At 48.9% G+C, this 16,135-nt stretch overlaps 1 protein-coding gene across 1 annotated transcript in view; it reads left to right on the top strand.

Annotated features, from left to right (window-relative positions):
- SH3BP5 (SH3 domain binding protein 5) overlaps positions 1–16,135 on the top strand; it is a 77,864-nt gene that overhangs the window by 12,592 nt on the left and 49,137 nt on the right. Inside the window, exon 3 of the mRNA XM_019436112.2 lies at positions 14,133–14,261. Coding sequence (XP_019291657.1) covers positions 14,133–14,261 — 129 coding nt within the window. The remainder of the gene's footprint in view (positions 1–14,132; positions 14,262–16,135) is intronic.

The raw sequence follows: 16,135 nt of genomic DNA, 5'->3' as shown, positions 1-16,135 counted from the left end.
CTCCTTTTGTCGCCAGCATGCAAGGGTTCTGCTGCATTCTGATCGCCTTGAAGCCTACAGTTCTCTTCCCCGGTTTTTGGCTTTATTGGAAGAAAAGTATAATGGGAAGTTGTCCTCCTCCATTGTTCTGGTTACTATTTCTACCTATCAAATTCCCCCAAAACTTCATTGCTTAGAACAACTGCTTTATTTTGCCCATGATCGTGGGCCAGGGCTTGGAGAAGGCTCAGCTGGGGCTGAGAAGGCTGGGAGAAGGCTCTCACTGGAGGCGTCTCACGCATTTGCAGTCTGATGTCAGCTGGGGCTGTGGTCCTCTGAAGGCTGGACGGGACATCTGAGGAGGCCTACTCCTGTGTCTGGTTGGGGACACTGGCTCTTGGCCGAGAGCTCAGCCGGGGTTGACCACCAGACTGCTGAATCTGACCTTTCCGGCATGTTGTCTCAGGCACTCTGACCGCCTCATGGTGTTTGGCTCCCCTGACGGTGAGCATCCAACATGATCAGGTGGAAGCATCATGGCCTTTTCTCTCTCTAAGCCTTGGGAGTCCCGACGTAGCACTTCTGTCACATTCCTAGCTGTCACATTTCTAGGTCCAGGCAATCATGAGCTCACCCACAAGCAGAGGGGACACAGACTCCATCCCTTGGTGGGAGAGTATCAGAGAATTTTGAACCACGTTTTAGGGGCACCTGAGTAGCTCAGTCAGTGAAGCATCCGACTTTGACTCAGGTCACAATCTCATGGTTTGGGAGTTCGAGCCCTGTGTTGAGTTCTGTGCTGACAGCTTGGAGCCTGCTTCAGATTCATCCTCCCTCTCTCCCCCTCCCCTGCTCGCACACACACACTCTCTCTCTCTCTCAAAAATAAACATTTTTAAAATAAAAAAAAATAAAAGGAATTTTGAACCACATTTTAAAACTGCCACACTCATGGCGGTGATACACAGGGACTCATTTTGAGGCCTGCAGGACATCCATTTACATTTATTTCATGAACAGCTACATTTCATAGTGCCTCCTCGAGTTGCTTTAATGGTTAACCAGGAGAGTGAGGACTTTGGTTAGCATTCTCAGTGATCCTTAAACAAACCAGCAACAGCAAAAGCAAAAGGGTGCAGTTTTTGGCAATGCACCTTGTTTTGGCAATGGTCTTGTTTTAGGGAACTCTGTGCCACTTCGCCGACGTCTTACAAATTTTGTGCGAGAGAAAATTATGCCATGGCTTCAATGCCTATTAGAAACAATTAACGGAGCCTCAAGCCAAAAGTGCAGTATTGAGGCAGGCACTTTACAGGTTCAGGAGGAAGGTTCTAAACCTTCTTGGGCAGCTCTTGACATGCTGCTTTCTTTCCTTGCCCCTGGTTTTGCCATAATCTCCAGTGGGGAAATAGAACCTTGGTAATGCATGCATTTGCTAGAAATTGGATCTACTCCCCAAGTTGGAACTTGTTAAAGCAGACCACGCTTTAATGCTATAAAACGTAAGGTCAAAAATGGGTAGGAGAACTTGCTGTGGAGCAAATAGATGCTTAAACAGCATAGCATGTGATGGTGGAAAGCACAGGCTTTGCAGTTCAGGAGGGCTGGATTTGAATTCTCCCTCTGCCTCTTCATAAGCTGTGCAGTCTTTTCTGGGTTTGATTTTCTTGTGTCTAAAATGGGAAGGGTGATACCTGCCTTGCAGGGCTGTTAAGGATTAAATAAGGTGATGTTTATGAAGTGCCTGGCATGGTACCTCGCGTGTAATGTTCAACAAGTGTTGGTTCTTTCTACCCTTGGTCATTTATTGAATGATGGCACCTACATAAAAAATCGTTATTGATTGAAAGCTTATTATATGCTCAGTATCGTGCTAAGTGCTTTGTATGGTTCATCCGGTTCTCACAACAGCTCTTGAGGACATTGATGACAACTGGAGGCACTGACTGAAAGATTGAGCCCTTCTCCCAGGTCACATGGCCAAGTGAGTGGGTGGGGGAGCCAAGATTTGAATTCAGGAGTCTGAGGCTGAAGGCCATGCCCTTAAGTAGTTTGGGGATGTATGTTACGGATGTGGAGGATGAGTGTTCTGAGGTTCCTACCAGGACTACAGGTGAAAGAGGTCTAGGACTTAGGGGACCAGGTTTCTAACCTCTGCTCTGATACCGGGTACACCATCCTTGGGAGGGGAACTGTACCTCCTGAGGCCTCAGTCACCACATCTGTGAAATGGGAGCATCTGATCTGAATGATCAGCAGAGTCCTGAGATTTTGATTTTAATCTAGCCACATGTTGAATGAATTATGAATCTCCCTCCATCTCAATGACAGGGAAATACAAAAGCTCTTTGGTCAATCTCTGCTGCAATAGGCTTAAATTTTTATTTTTACCGAAGTGCTACATGCACGCAGTTAAAAGCCCCTGAGAAGTTTCACCAAGAACGTCCTCTGCCTCCTTCCTTCCCACCCCCAGTTCTGCTCCCCAGAACAACCACTTTTAACGTTTTTAGCCATTTGTTCTGGTGGATTCCTCTGTATGTCTAAAGTGATGGCAGTGGGTTTTGACTTTGGTGCTGTTGCATCCTGTGCCCTCCTTTCTTTCCATCCTGAGGAGCTGCGGGCAGCGGGGAGGTTATCCAAAGGAGGCAGGAGAGCCAGCCTGCCTGGAACGCTGTGGTGGATGGAATCGTGCTTCCCACAGAGGCTGCGTGACCTCTGGAGCTTTCCAAGGTTATGTGAATTCACCATATTGTCCTAATTCTAAAACTCGTGTTCAGTACAAAACGGACCTTGTATCGCATTCCAGCTCTGTTGGTTGAAACATTACCCCGACAAACATGCGGATCAATGGGATAGTGCATCCAAAATGTAAGATTTGTGAATTTTTGAAAAAAAGTGGGTCTTGAGGTTGAGTAGATATGTTAAGGCTTTTGGTGTAAACTTGGAAATAGTTCACTTGTGGCTGAACTCAGGAAAATGCCCTGGTTTCGGCAAATCTCTCTCCTTTTTCACAAAGAATCCTGTGGATTTAAAAACCTATGTTTGACCATGAATGAAAAAGCACTGGGACCCATCCGTCTAAGGATGTGTGTGTCATTGGTTGGGGGGGGGGGGGGGGTTGTTATGCAACTTTAGTCTTTTCTCCAGGGCCTCCTAGGACTGATCCTTCTACCCCAAGATTTAAAGAGCTGTGGGGTTTTTCCTTTGTGGTGCTTTGGACCTTGGGCTGTTGAAACATACTTTTTTGTAATTGGTTAAATTCCATTCTGGTGGCTCATGCACACGTCACATCAACAAAAAAGATGAATTGAAAGTGAGTCGTTTTTAACTGGCTCATATTATTCAAAAATATCAAGGCCATGGAGGACAAAAAAAGACTGCAGAACTGTTCCAGATTAAAGAAGGCTAGAGAAATATGACAACTAAATACAAGCTGGCGATCCTGGATTGGATCCTGAAAGATTTTGTTCCTTTACTATAAAAGACAATAGTGAGACAGTTGATGCAATTTGAATGAAGTCCTAGACCAGGTTAGTTGGCTTGGTATCTGTGTTGATTTTCAGATTCTCCTCATTGTACTCTGGCTGTGTAAGAGAGTGTCCTCAGCTTTGGGAACTATGGGCTAAAGTATTTCAGGGTAAAGGGACATCATGTCTGCATCTTACCCTCATTTTTTCCAAGTCTGAAATTATTTTATTTTAACTTTTAAGTTTATTTTTGAGACCAAGAGAGAGCAGGGGAAGGGCAGAGAAGAGAGAGAAGGAGGGAGGGAGAGAGAATCCCAAGCAGGCTCTGTGCTGTCAGCACAGAGCCCAATGCAGGCCTCAAACCCACAAACTCTGAGATCATGACCTGAGGTGAAATCCAGAGTTGGACCCTTAACCAAGTAAGCCACCCAGGTGCCCCTGAAGATATTTTAAATTAAAAAGCTGAAAGGAAGAGCCTTCTCCTCATTCCCAGATCTGTCAACTGCCTTAACTGAGCCTCCAAATGGCTGGGCCTGTGGGATCTTGACGTTGGATAGAGCTTCAGGGGAATCTGCATGGTTGAGGCTGGCAAGACCGCTCTGGCAGGCTGTGATGTCCTGGGAGAGGTGACTGGGTGCTCACCTGCATGTCTGGAAACATTCTACAGTCCCATCAGAGCTCTAAAACAGAGCCTTTCTGGGTAGGAGGAACTTGGTTCTACTCGGGCCTAAAGAAAGCTCTCAGACCTCTGTTCACCTCAGAAGAGAAGAACTCGCAGCAGGAAACCATATTGACCACCATCTTTTGTTACTTTCCTTTTTCCCCCCTCTTGGTAGAAGGAACCTCTCGGTAGTTCAGACCCAGGACAAGTGCGGTGCTATGAGAAGAGGAAACAGCCCTTGATCTTGTCACCAAGGCTGCATAGGGACGGCCCCTGGGTCCGGAGCTGCACAGTGCCCAAACTGGGATTAGAATCCCTTACGCTGTGTCCCACAACCGCTCAAAACAGCTTGAGTCAAAGGAATTTCTGCAAGGTTGGAGTCTTTCCTGGAACCCAAGGGAGAGAAGCACCACAGAGCCTTAAGTGTGGAGAGACCGAACATCCCAGTGTGGCCGACAGACTTGGTTTATGCCTGTTGTTCCAGCATAATTATTAATAGCGCTCCGCCTCCTTGTCAAAAGTATCTTGGCTTGATTGATGAATCGTCTGGCCGTGTTAATTGCAGGATTAGTCAGGGAACCCAGATAATCTCCCACAGGCCTTCCTCTGCTGCCTCCTCGTGTTCTCTCGTTGGCTTTCGCTCACTGTCTGCCCTCTCTTTGTGTCTCCCTCCTCGGGCTTCCTCTGTTCCCTGAGAGAGGGTCTTGTATCAGAAACATGGCTGCAAGGTTCTGCCTGATGCGGGGGATGGGGGTGGGGGGACCATCCCCACAGAAGGAACTAGTGGTTTTGGCCTCTGCTACTGAAGTCAGGGCTCGAGGTTGAAGAGAAAAGGAGTCAGAAGAGAAGGGAGTCAGGTACCCGGTCCTCAACAATGTGCTGGCTTCTTCCAACTCGGAGGCCCTATTTTCTTCCCTTTTCTTTCCCGTGCGTGTTTCCATTTCATCGGAGCTGTTTTAACCAGGCTCTTCTGGTTGGATGGAACTGGCTGATGTGGGATTGGGCCTGCACAGCGATGGGGAATGGGGAATGCTGGCTCCAGCTTCCTGCTGGTCTTCTGCCCTGACCCTCCCCTCTCCACTCTGCTTCCTCCTGGCTTCTGCGTGCTCAAGCCTTGGCCTCACTGGTCTGGCTCTCTAGGCCCTGGCTCTACCCCGGAGCGGTCTTTCCAGTTTCGCCTCTGCTGCAAAATTCCTGAAGGCGAAGTGAGATTGTCCTGGCCCCCCTTCTCACAGGCTGTGAAAGCCACTCCCCATGGGAGCTGGGACTGAGGGAAGGAAAGCCGGACAGAGGCAAGGAAAGAAGGCCACCCACCACAGGGCCCGAGGAGCGAGGTGTGGTCTCAGAGTGGAAAAGTGGAGTGAAATCCAGGGTCAGGAGCTAGACCTGTGCAGTCCCCTGTAGCAAACCCTAGCCACGTGTGGCTGTTCAAATTATGATTGAAACATTAGAATTTAATTAAAAATCCAGCTAGTTGTACTAGCCACATTTCAAGCTTTTATTTAGCCACAAGTGGCCAGTGGCTTCTGCACCGGACAGCACAGATACAGAACATTTCCATTCTTGCAGAAAGTTCTGTCTGACGGCCCTGGAGAGCACTTAACCCTTTTCACCCACTGACTGTTTTAAGTGCTTTCTTTGTGTGTTTTAGTAGCTGCCACAAGTACGCTTAAAGATTGGAGGGGGTGAAAAGAAAACATGGTACGTGGTAAACATAAAAACATTTCAGGTACCTTACAACTGGTCAGTAAGCCAGAATGTTTCCAGTGGTGCCCCTGGTTCTGTAATTCTAGAATGTTCCTGCAAACAGAGACTTTACATTTCTGACTCGTTCGTCTTCTGCCACCGTCATAATTTTTGCCTTATCCTAGTTCTGTATCTACTGTTTATTCCATATTTCCCTTTAAATTGATTGACATTTTTACTTCATCTTGCTTGAAGTGGAGACTTCATGACTGTAAGTGAAAAGCCATCAAAAGGAAATACTTTTTTTGAGAGAGAGAGAGAGAGAGAGCGAGAGAGTGTGCCCATGTGTGTGCATGTGCACGAGTGGGGGAGGGGCAGACAGAGAGAGAGAGAGAGAGAGAGTGAGCGCGCGCTTGCCGAGTGGGGGAGGGGCAGAGAGAGAGAGAGAAAGAGAGAGAGAGAGAGAGAGAGAGAGAGAGAGAATATGAATATCCCAATCAGTCTCCATGCCCAGCACAGGGCCTGATGCAAGGCTCGATCTCACAACTGTGAGATCATGACCTGAGCCAAAATCAAGAGCCAGACGCTTAACTGACTGAACTCCCCTGCCCAGGTGCCCTGGAAATGTGTTTTTATTTAAAGCAAACTTTTAATTAAGTTTTTAATTTTAATTCCAGTCGAGTTAACATACAGCATTATATTAGTTTCAGGTGTCCAACATAGTCATTCAACAATGCTATTCATCTCTCAGTGCTCATCATGAGTGTACTCTTAAAGCAAGGTTTTTATTGAAGAATTTTCTGCGTGTGTGCAACTGCCCAACTCCTAAGGGCACAGCTTGGTGACTTTCAAACCAGTGCCGTTTTGTTTCCAGTGGATGTGTTTTGCTTATCAAATTCTAGCAGGTTCCCTTCTCTATGGGAGGCTCGGCTAGATTAGCTCCCCCTTTCTCAAAATGTGGATTAGCAGCTGCATTTGCTGTGGAGACATGGTAGCACCCAACAGGACCCTCTCCTTGGACAAAATCAGAAGGATTCAAGAAAGATCTGAGCAGGAACAACTGCTTCGCTGTTACTGAAAATACACTGGTGTTTCCAGTTTGTGAGATGTCTTTGCAGGGCAGGCCCCGGGGGGAAGAATACGGCTTAGTCTACACAGCAGACCTGATGTTTCTGGCCTCAAGTTCCCTTTACACTCTTTTTTTTTTTTTTTTTTTTTTGATGTTTTATTTTGTTTAAATGTTTATTTATTTTTGAGAGAGGAGAGAGAGGGTGCGAGTGGGGTGTGGCAGAGAGAAAGGGAGACAGAATCAGAAACAGGCTCCAGGCTCTGAGCTGTCAGCACAGAGCCCAACACGGGGCTTGAACTCAGACCGTGAGATTATAACCTGAGCCGGAGTCAGACACCTACCTGACTGAGCAACCCAGGTGCCTCTCCCTTTACACTGTTATAATCATTGAGTACCCCAGAGAGCTCTATGTGGGTAATATATATATTTGCTGTGTTAGAAAAGTTAACCTCAGTGGCTCAGTGGGTTAAGCATCCGACTCTTGATTTCAGCTCAGGTCATGATCTCATGGTTTGTGGGTTTGAACCCTATGTCGGGCTCTCTACTGTCAGCACAGAGCCCCCTTGGGATCCTCTGTCTCCCTCTCCCTCCCTCTGCCCCCCCCCCCCCCGTCTCTCAAAAATAAACATACATTAAAAAAAGTTAAATTCATTCATTATTAATTCATTCATTAAAAATTACAATAATAAACCTATTACACGTTGACATATTTTATGAGAAAATAAGTATTTTCCCACACGAAAGGAAAAAAAATTCGTGAAAGGAAATTAATCATTTAATGGTTTTTTGTCTTACAAGTCTCTTTGTAGTCTGGCTTCCTAGAGGGGCTGAGTTGTGTGCTTCTGCATTCCGTCTGCTGCCATGTCTCCTATGAAGTAGTCTCTGGGAAACCCCACTGAAAACTCATGAGAGAATGAAGGTGAAAAGGCAAATAAGTCCAGTGTGATTAGGAAAATGGTTTTGACCTTGCAGAGCCTCAGGGACCCCTACCGTGGTCCCCTGGACCACACTTTGGGAACCTACAGGTGAAGTGAAAGCCATTGGATGAAAAGACTAAAGGTATGTGTCCTTGTCTAAAGTCTGGCACGCACTGGCGTGTGACCTCAGGCCACATAGCGCTTCACCTGAGATACGTGTAGGCTGGGGACCATCATTCTTGCTCAGCCCGTCTTACAGGGTCATTGTGAGGCTCAGGTAATGGCTGTGAAATCTCTCTTCAAGCAGCAGTGTATTTATAAATGGCATTACTCAGGCTCTTTTGAAGTATGGTGTCATCTTTAATTTGTAGGACAGTTATTTTTAAAAACTGATGTCCCATCTTAATCTCCCTTGGTTCTGGGGACACCTTTGTGGAGGAGAAAGGCCGTCATTCTCAGCTTACAGGTGACATCATTGAGGCTTTGATGAGCGGATTGGCCAGAAAACAGACTCGTCCTCAGTGGGGTGACACCCGGCGCACTGTCTCCAAGGCACGCCGGCCCTGGCCAGTTTGGTTTCGCTGGAGTTCTTACCTGATACTGGCCTGTATTTTTGACACGCACATTCAAAACAGGGATTCTGTGCCACCCTCAGCAGTTCTTTGAATAAATTGCCCTGAGTCACCTAATGGAAATGACACAGTTTTCAGATTTGACGATCTGAGGGATCCCAGCTGAGGGAACCAGCCCCGCCTGGTAAATGGCTTGTTTTTCTGGGCTGGTAAAAGGTCTGCTGGCTCTCCCGAGGTAAGGTTTTACAGAAGTGCATGGGTCGTTTACTGTAGGGAAAATAGCTTTCTCTCCTCCCGGGACATTCCTGGAAGTAACCCTCCACTCTGATCTTGGGAAACACGTTTGCCTGTACTTGTAGGAAATGGGAGAACCACAGTCCTTTTCTTGAACTAGGAAATAAGGCAAAAAGCACAAGGTCAGTTGCGGCAAGCTGTCTGAAAGATGTAGCCAACTGGCACTCGGAGGGATTTAGAGAAATGCTTTGTCCAGGTTAGTTCCGGGTTCTGTTCCATATAAACATGACTTTGTTGTCAGGGTTAAAAGCCTCTAGCACTTAACCATATTTAATCACTAGTGCTTTGCCATAATACGACTGTAGACTGACCCTCTTCTCCCTATCTACATTAATTATGACTACTTTTAGGCCTACTTGTGTATCTTTTTCATTTAAGGTTTCATTCAATTGTGAATGACAGAAATGCAATTCAACCGCTTTAAGCAAAACATAAAACAGTTGCGACAGCTGAGGTTGTGTGTGCTGTTTTGGCTCTGGGGAAGGTGGAGTGTAGGGTGAGACTGTAAGGCATTGCTACTTCCGGAAGCTCAGAGTGTTGCCAGCTGGGACTTCCTCCCTCTCCCAGGCTCTCCCCTCATGTTGCCGAGATGGCTGCCATCTGCTCTAGCCTTTCATTCTATTCTCTCAGCCTTCTCCGTGAAAAATATTTCCTCTGACCGTTCAGAAAAGTCCCAGAATGAAGCTTCATTGGTTCTCATGGGTCATCGAAGCTAGGTGTATCCAAATCTGATTGGCCAGGCCTGGGTCACGTGACCACTTCTGGGCCCTGCGTGAGGCCCAAGAAAGTCCAGGCTGTTAGCATTGGGCTGGCAGAAAAGATGGGGGTTTGTGGGCCCTCACACTCCAGTGTTTGTGGAGATGTGTTACTCAAATGGCTAGGATTTTCTGTGGAATGGTAAAAGAACTGGGTCGGCATTATCTTCTCAGGGAGAAGGCTGGCTTTGTGTTTAGCTTTTAACGAGTCTTGGATGAATAGGCTTGTTGGTGGTTGGACGTCAGCCAGCCATGCATCATCATCCCTGGCAACACAGCCTCATTTATAGAGGGAAAACACTGATGTCAAATCAAGTCCTTTGGGTGCAATACCCTTTGATGGCCACACGCTTACCCAGGCTGGTGGTCCCAGGATCTGCCCACCAGCATCCCCTGAGAAGCCCTGTTCACTCTTTGGTAAAACCCAGATCTGATCTGGTCATGCCTCTGCTTAAAAATTCACCACGGTATCTTAGCACAGTTTTTAAAAAGGCAAAAAAAAAAAAAAAAAACCCAAAACCCCGTCCTACCCCATTCCCATCGTCCCCTCCCTTAAGGGCAGTTTGATCAGTTGACCATATTTTAGCTGATTAGGTATTAACTTCTATGACTAAATGGTGGGCTCTGTGTGGCTGCTTGTTGATTTGTCAGTTTTAGTTAACCATCTGCCAGCATCCCAATTGGAAGATGAGATTTTCATTTCTTTCCTCCCTCCGTCCCCCCAAACCACCTCTCTTTCTCACTTCCTTTCCTCCCAACAGAACTATCTTGTAGTCAATATTCAGTGTACGTTATCACAGCTGTGGAAGTGCTTCACAGTGGAGCCTTCCAGTAAACTAGATCACTTTTCTTTTTGTGGAAGAATGCATTCTTTGGTCATTTCTGCCAGGGGCTCATGGGAAGTAAATTGAGATTTACGTGAAAAGAAAAAAAAAATCCACCCGGTCTCCCCACTGTGCTGGGATAAAGTTCACATGTCTTAACTCAGCACCCACACCCTTCCTTGCTCCAACCCCCACCAGCCCTCCCGCCAGCCGTTCTTTGCTCACGTTCCTCCCTCTGCTTCTAGTGCCCCTCCCTCCCTGTCTGGTGAAATCCCCTTTCTTCGGGGCCTGGCTTGGGTGACACTTGGGGTGGCCTTTCCAGCTGTGTGTCCGCTGCACTGTGTGTGTATTGAGGCCTTAGTGTTTATCACGCTGCCTTATACTTGTCTATTTACTGCTTGAGTTTAAATCTTGGTTCTGCCATTTCCCAGCTCCATGGCTTCAGGCATGTTACCTTCGGGCCTCAGTTTTCCTCTTTGTAAAATGCGAATAACAGCACTATAGCACCTGCCTGATCAGGTTGTGATTGCACGAATTGATGGAATGAAAGCATTTGTGGTCACGTCTGCCACATAGTAAATTGCCCATCTGGGCTCTGCATCCCTCTCCCTCCCTCAGAAAGGCAGGCTTGGTGGGCTATATTCACCCGTGCCCAGAATAGCTCTTGGCAAATCAAAAGTCTCCGGGGGCCGGGCTGGGCACCTCAATGGGTGATGCAGGCTGGCTGTGATTCAGGCAAAGGGCTGGTGGGGACTGGAAAGGGAAATCTCTTTCTAAGGGGGCATCTCCTCCACTTCTAGCCAGTGGTTTCCAGGTAGGAATGAGGGCCCCGTGTTGTTAGATTATCAGATTCTTCTTATGAGAAAATTGAGAATCCACTTTTTTTTTTTTTTTAAATACAGATTTTCCTGACATTTAGTACCCAGCGTACAGACCAAAGGCACTAAGCCTACTGGCCCAGGGGCCACTGGTTTGGGGCCCAATTCTCATTTTACAAAAGAGACCTGGAGTGATGATGTGATCTGCCCTGGGTCACACGCTGATGATGGCCCTCCGGTTTCTCACCTGTGGTCTGGATACAGCACTGGTCCTGCGTCTCGTCAGGGTGGGGACTTGAAGAATTCAGTCATGCTTGTGAGTGCATTTGCAAAGCATCTGCCTACACGGCGTGACAGGTTGTTACTTCCTGTCAGCTGCCCCTGCCTCAGAGAGACGACCTCGGTGTTTTTAAAACAGGATCATGGGTCTCTTTTTGTGCCAGGTGGTAATGGGGGATTGCGTGTATTTGCTGAGCATGTACTGTGTGTCCAGGAGCTATTAGTTGTGTTACATTTGCATTCTCCTTTATTCCTTTTTTTCTGCCCTCCCTATGAGATGGAAAGTAACGATTTAATTGGTAATAAAAATGATGAGTCCAGAAGTTGCCTGATGAGGGCCTCACAGAGGTTTGGTGGAGATTGGATCCATCTCTCTGGTTAAAAAAAGAAAAAAAAAAATCCCGGGCTTCAGACAACATGCTGCCTCCTACATATTGGAAACACAGTCTGCCCAGGGCTCAGCGGGGCTAGTCCCTGGGCTGCCCTGTGCACCCACGCCACTTCCTCTCCAGGACAGACCTGGTGTGCTTTGTTTCCAGAAGCTGTAGCAGGTGACTGCGGGCCTGGCCACATAGAAGAGAAGGCAGAGAAGAAGATGATGATACAGGGCCCGCGAAAGGGACCAAGGCGAGTGTCAGAAGTAGGATGGGGCTCAGGAGCTGAGAAGCGCCCATGTGAGGCAAAGGCAGCACCCTCGTATGCTTGAGTGCCGGCATCATTTTCAAACCCATCTAGCAAGCCCTGGTGCAGTAGGATGGAGGACACACAAGTGGGCAGAGCCTTCTTCACCCCCTTGAGCCATCCCCTTGGCCCAAGAGGCCCCTACAGTTCGATGCTTAGAGATAGTCTTCAGATAGTTGCTGGTGAGGCGGGCCCTCTGCAGCCAGTGGAGCACACGTGTTTGTGTGTTTGTTTTATTTTTTTTTAACGTTTGTTTTTGGGGGGGGGGGAGGGAAGGAGGGAGGGAGGGGCAGAGATAGAGGGAGACACAGAATGTGAAGCAGGCTCCAGGCTCCGAGCTGTCAGTACAGAGCCCGACGTAGGGCTCAAACTCACGAACCTCAAGATCATGACCTGAGCCGAAGGTCGGACGCTTCACTGACTGAGCCACCCAGGTGCCCCAGCACATGTGTTTTACTAGCTGGGTGGCTGCTTGGTCCTGGGGCAGCCCCACGGCTGGTGTTCATGCATTGTTCCTTCTCTGAGTATCTATTTCCCCTCTCAGATGTGTGCCCCTTTCCTCCCACCCCCACGAGGCTGTGTCAGGCAAATGCCTAAGGGAAAAGGAGTAGAGGGGTGTGGGGTCTGGAAAGTACTAACCCAACCCTCCAATATGTCACCCTAGACATTGGACTGAGTTCCTTCTTTTTAATTTTATTTCCTCCTCGTGAAGTCCGTGGATCTAGGTTTCTTGACTTTGACACTGTGGTTAAGCCTAGAATGGCCTGCCTGTTCCTCCCTTCCAACCCCTAATTGAGACCTAAGTTGCTTGTAGCTGCCTCCAGGATGGGTGGCCACCCTTATCTCTTGCTGCTTTCCACATTTCGGACTTCTAGTTTCATTCAGACTGTGCCGTTCCCTCTCCCCTCTTGGCCGAATATGGCTTCTCTGCCTGCTCGGGGTTCAGTATTTCCTCTCCCTCTCTCCCAAGTGACCATTCATGCTCTGGGCTTCTGTATAGATATCAGCCCTCTGGATGTTTTCCAAGTCTCTCTCTCACCGCCCGTCCCGCCTTACCAGACCTTGTGAGGTTCTCTGCTGCTGGGTTCCGTGGCACCTGTACCACTTTCATCCTGGCATGGACTTTTCTGGAATGGCTATGATGCCTACCTCACCCGCCAGACTGGACATGTCCTGTGGGCAGGGACCAAGCCCCACACCCAGCATAGGGTCTGGCATGTGGGAAGTTTCCAATCAGTGTTTCTGCATGGAGGACTACATTATATGGTTGGGGACTCCATGGGAGCATAGGACATGGTGCCATCACTGAAGTTGCCCACTGAGGAGATAGAGCTTTTAAATCAAGCCTGAGCTATCCACCTTCATATAGTAGTCACTGGCCACACTTACTTTTATTTTTATTTACTTTCATTAAAAACTTTTTTGGGGGCGCCTGGGTGGCTCAGCCGATTGAGCCTCCGACTTCAGCTCAGGTCGTGATCTCGCGGTCCGTGAGTTCGAGCCCCGCATCGGGCTCTGTGCTGACCGCTCAGAGCCTGGAGCCTGTTTCGGATTCTGTGTCTCCCTCTCTCTCTGACCCTCCCCCATTCATGCTCTGTCTCTCTCTGTCTCAAAGATAAATAAACGTTAAAAAAATTTTTTTAAACTTTTTTTAACGTTTATTTTTGAGAGAGAGAGCACGAGTGGAAGAGCAGAGGGAGAGGGAGACACAGAATCTGAAGCAGGCTCCAGGCTCCGAGCTGTCAGCAGAGCCCCGCGCGGGACTGTGAGATCATGACCTGAGCCAAAGTTGGCTGCTTAACCGACTGAGCCACCCCGGCGGCCCCGTGCTTATTTTTAAAATAGAAATATACTTAATTAAAACTGAATAAATCGGAAACCCATTTCCTCAGCCTCCTTAGCCAATTTCAAGTGCTCAGTAGCCAAATGTGGCTAGTGGCTACCATATTGGACAGTGTGATAGAACATTTCCAGTATCACAGAGTTTTAGACGGTGCTGCTCACAAAGATATTAATTTAGGAGCTTGTAGGTTTTGTGAAGGCCCTCCTTGGTGCTTTTGGATAGAGAAAGTGGATTTTCGTGGATGCTTCCTTAAGCCTCAACTGTTCCTCGTTTTCTCTTGGCTGCAGGATGCTCGTCAGAAGTTCCGCTCCGTTCTGGTGGAAGCAACGGTGAAGCTGGACGAGCTGGTGAAGAAAATTGGCAAAGCTGTGGAAGACTCGAAGCCCTACTGGGAGGCCCGGAGGGTGGCGAGGCAGGTAAGGTAGCCCCGCTGACCGTCTCCCCTGCCTCCGCCCCAAACCGTGTTTTGGATGCGCCTTCTGACTTCTGTGTCCCCGGTCGAAGGTTAGAAGCACGAGTCCCCCAGGATGCAGAGCCACCACGACTTTGTATACACTGCATTTGAAGACAGCCTCTTGCTTTCTCCTTCCCCCTACCCAAGCTGCTCCATTCCAGCTCCTGATGCTATTAATAGGGTGTGGGTGCTGGCATTTGGCCGACCCTGTGAGTGGGTGCCACCTGGATACTGAGATGGTGCCCAGATCCGCCCCCCGAGGCAGCTGGGCCAGCTGGTGTGGATGAGAGGACATGTCTAGAAGACAAGGTGTCTTCCTCTGCCCTCTCTGGTGATCGCCTGGCAGGCAGCAGGCAGAAGACTCCCTCCCTTGCAGCGTCTCCTTTCTGGTTTGAGAGGAATTTACCATTTGCTTCTCTTGAGACGTGGGTTCTTTGCCCCGAGAGCCCAAATAGGCAACTGGGGAACTGGCACCAACAAAGGGGCAGCAGAGGGAAGCTGTGGTCAGGCGATTGCTGGACGGCATGGGACCGGGCTCTGGTTTCAGAGTGTGTCCTCCTTTGTCCCCATTGAAGTGGTGCAGTGTTCTGCCTCTGTCCCCTCCCAGCCTCCGCTAGCCGGGCCCCGTGAGTGGGGGAGGAAGAGAGCCCCCGACGCTCACCGGTGTCTGCTGGGCGCCAGCCCCGGGGCTTTCGCACACCCCCGCTCGCTCTGGCTTCCTCGCACCATGTCTTTTCAGTGTGCGTGGCCACCCAGAACGGGCCTAAGCGGTTGGTCCAGAGTGTCGGTCCCATCCGTGTCGTGTGTTTATGTGACGGAAGGTGCCGGTAAGAAAGCGTTCAGTGAGTGACGGGGACGTGTGCACCAGGGTGTGCACGCGTGCGGTTGGGCACGGTAGAGCAGGGAGGGTGAACTCTTGGGGAGACGAAGCCTCACAAATCTAGGAACATGTTCAGACCAGACCTGTTGAGGGTCAGGGGCCAGGACTTGGGTGTTCTTCCTCTTTGCCCTGCCTCCGCTGGCCTCTCAAATTTCTCATCAGGGGATTCCCTTGATGCTTTAGTGGCTCTCCCGAGATCCTAGCTGCGTATGTGTGTTCATACTCTGAACCCCGAGCTGAGCTTTCTGTTTGGAACCTGCCAGATAGGTTGCCTTATTCCTAGACAGAATGGCCACCTGAACCCTTCCTCCTTCCTGACCAGCTAACCCGGGTTGGTCAGCATCAGGGTACCTGTTACTCACTGGGCTGCAGCAAACTCTGAGCAGCCGCCCCCTCTTTCTGCCTTTCTCTGGGAGGTGAAACGCTTCTCAAAAGGTCCTCCGGACCCTGAGGTACTGTCTCCAAAGTGCCTGTGTCTCACCGGTCTTTAAGGGGCACCCCCAGCTGGGGATGGGTCACCCCCCTGCCCCATGTAGCCCAGAGTAACCGTATTCTTGACCTGAAATTGCAGTGTAAAGGGTTTGGGTTTTGGGTTTGAGGAGAAATTTACGATAATTTAACATAAACATTGATCAGTACCAAGGAGGTCGTGAAACCTTTTCTGAAAGTCTCCAACCCTCTGACTCTCTTGAGCCCACGAGTATCTGTTAGAACTGTCTATGTGCCCGTGCCTCGGGATCGTTAAGACTGGTCTGTTAAAACAACCCCTTGGAGTTGCGGCAGTGGTCTCCTCACTTGGTCCCCTGAGCTTGGGCTTTGACACCAAGCTGGTGAACAGGACCTTTGTGTTCAGGGACCAGTGGACGTTGGCCCATCAGGTCACTGGCCCCAGCAGGTGGGAGGTGTCCATCTTTGGCTGTACTCGTGTCACATGTGCTTCTACCTCAGAGTCTTGG

Source organism: Panthera pardus, unplaced genomic scaffold (assembly GCF_024362965.1).
Source record: "Panthera pardus isolate Hobbes unplaced genomic scaffold, ASM2436296v1 HiC_scaffold_16, whole genome shotgun sequence".
NCBI lineage: Eukaryota > Metazoa > Chordata > Mammalia > Carnivora > Felidae > Panthera > Panthera pardus.
The sequence above is the reverse complement of the archived record's forward strand: the minus strand, read 5'-3'. Positions and strand labels throughout refer to the sequence as shown.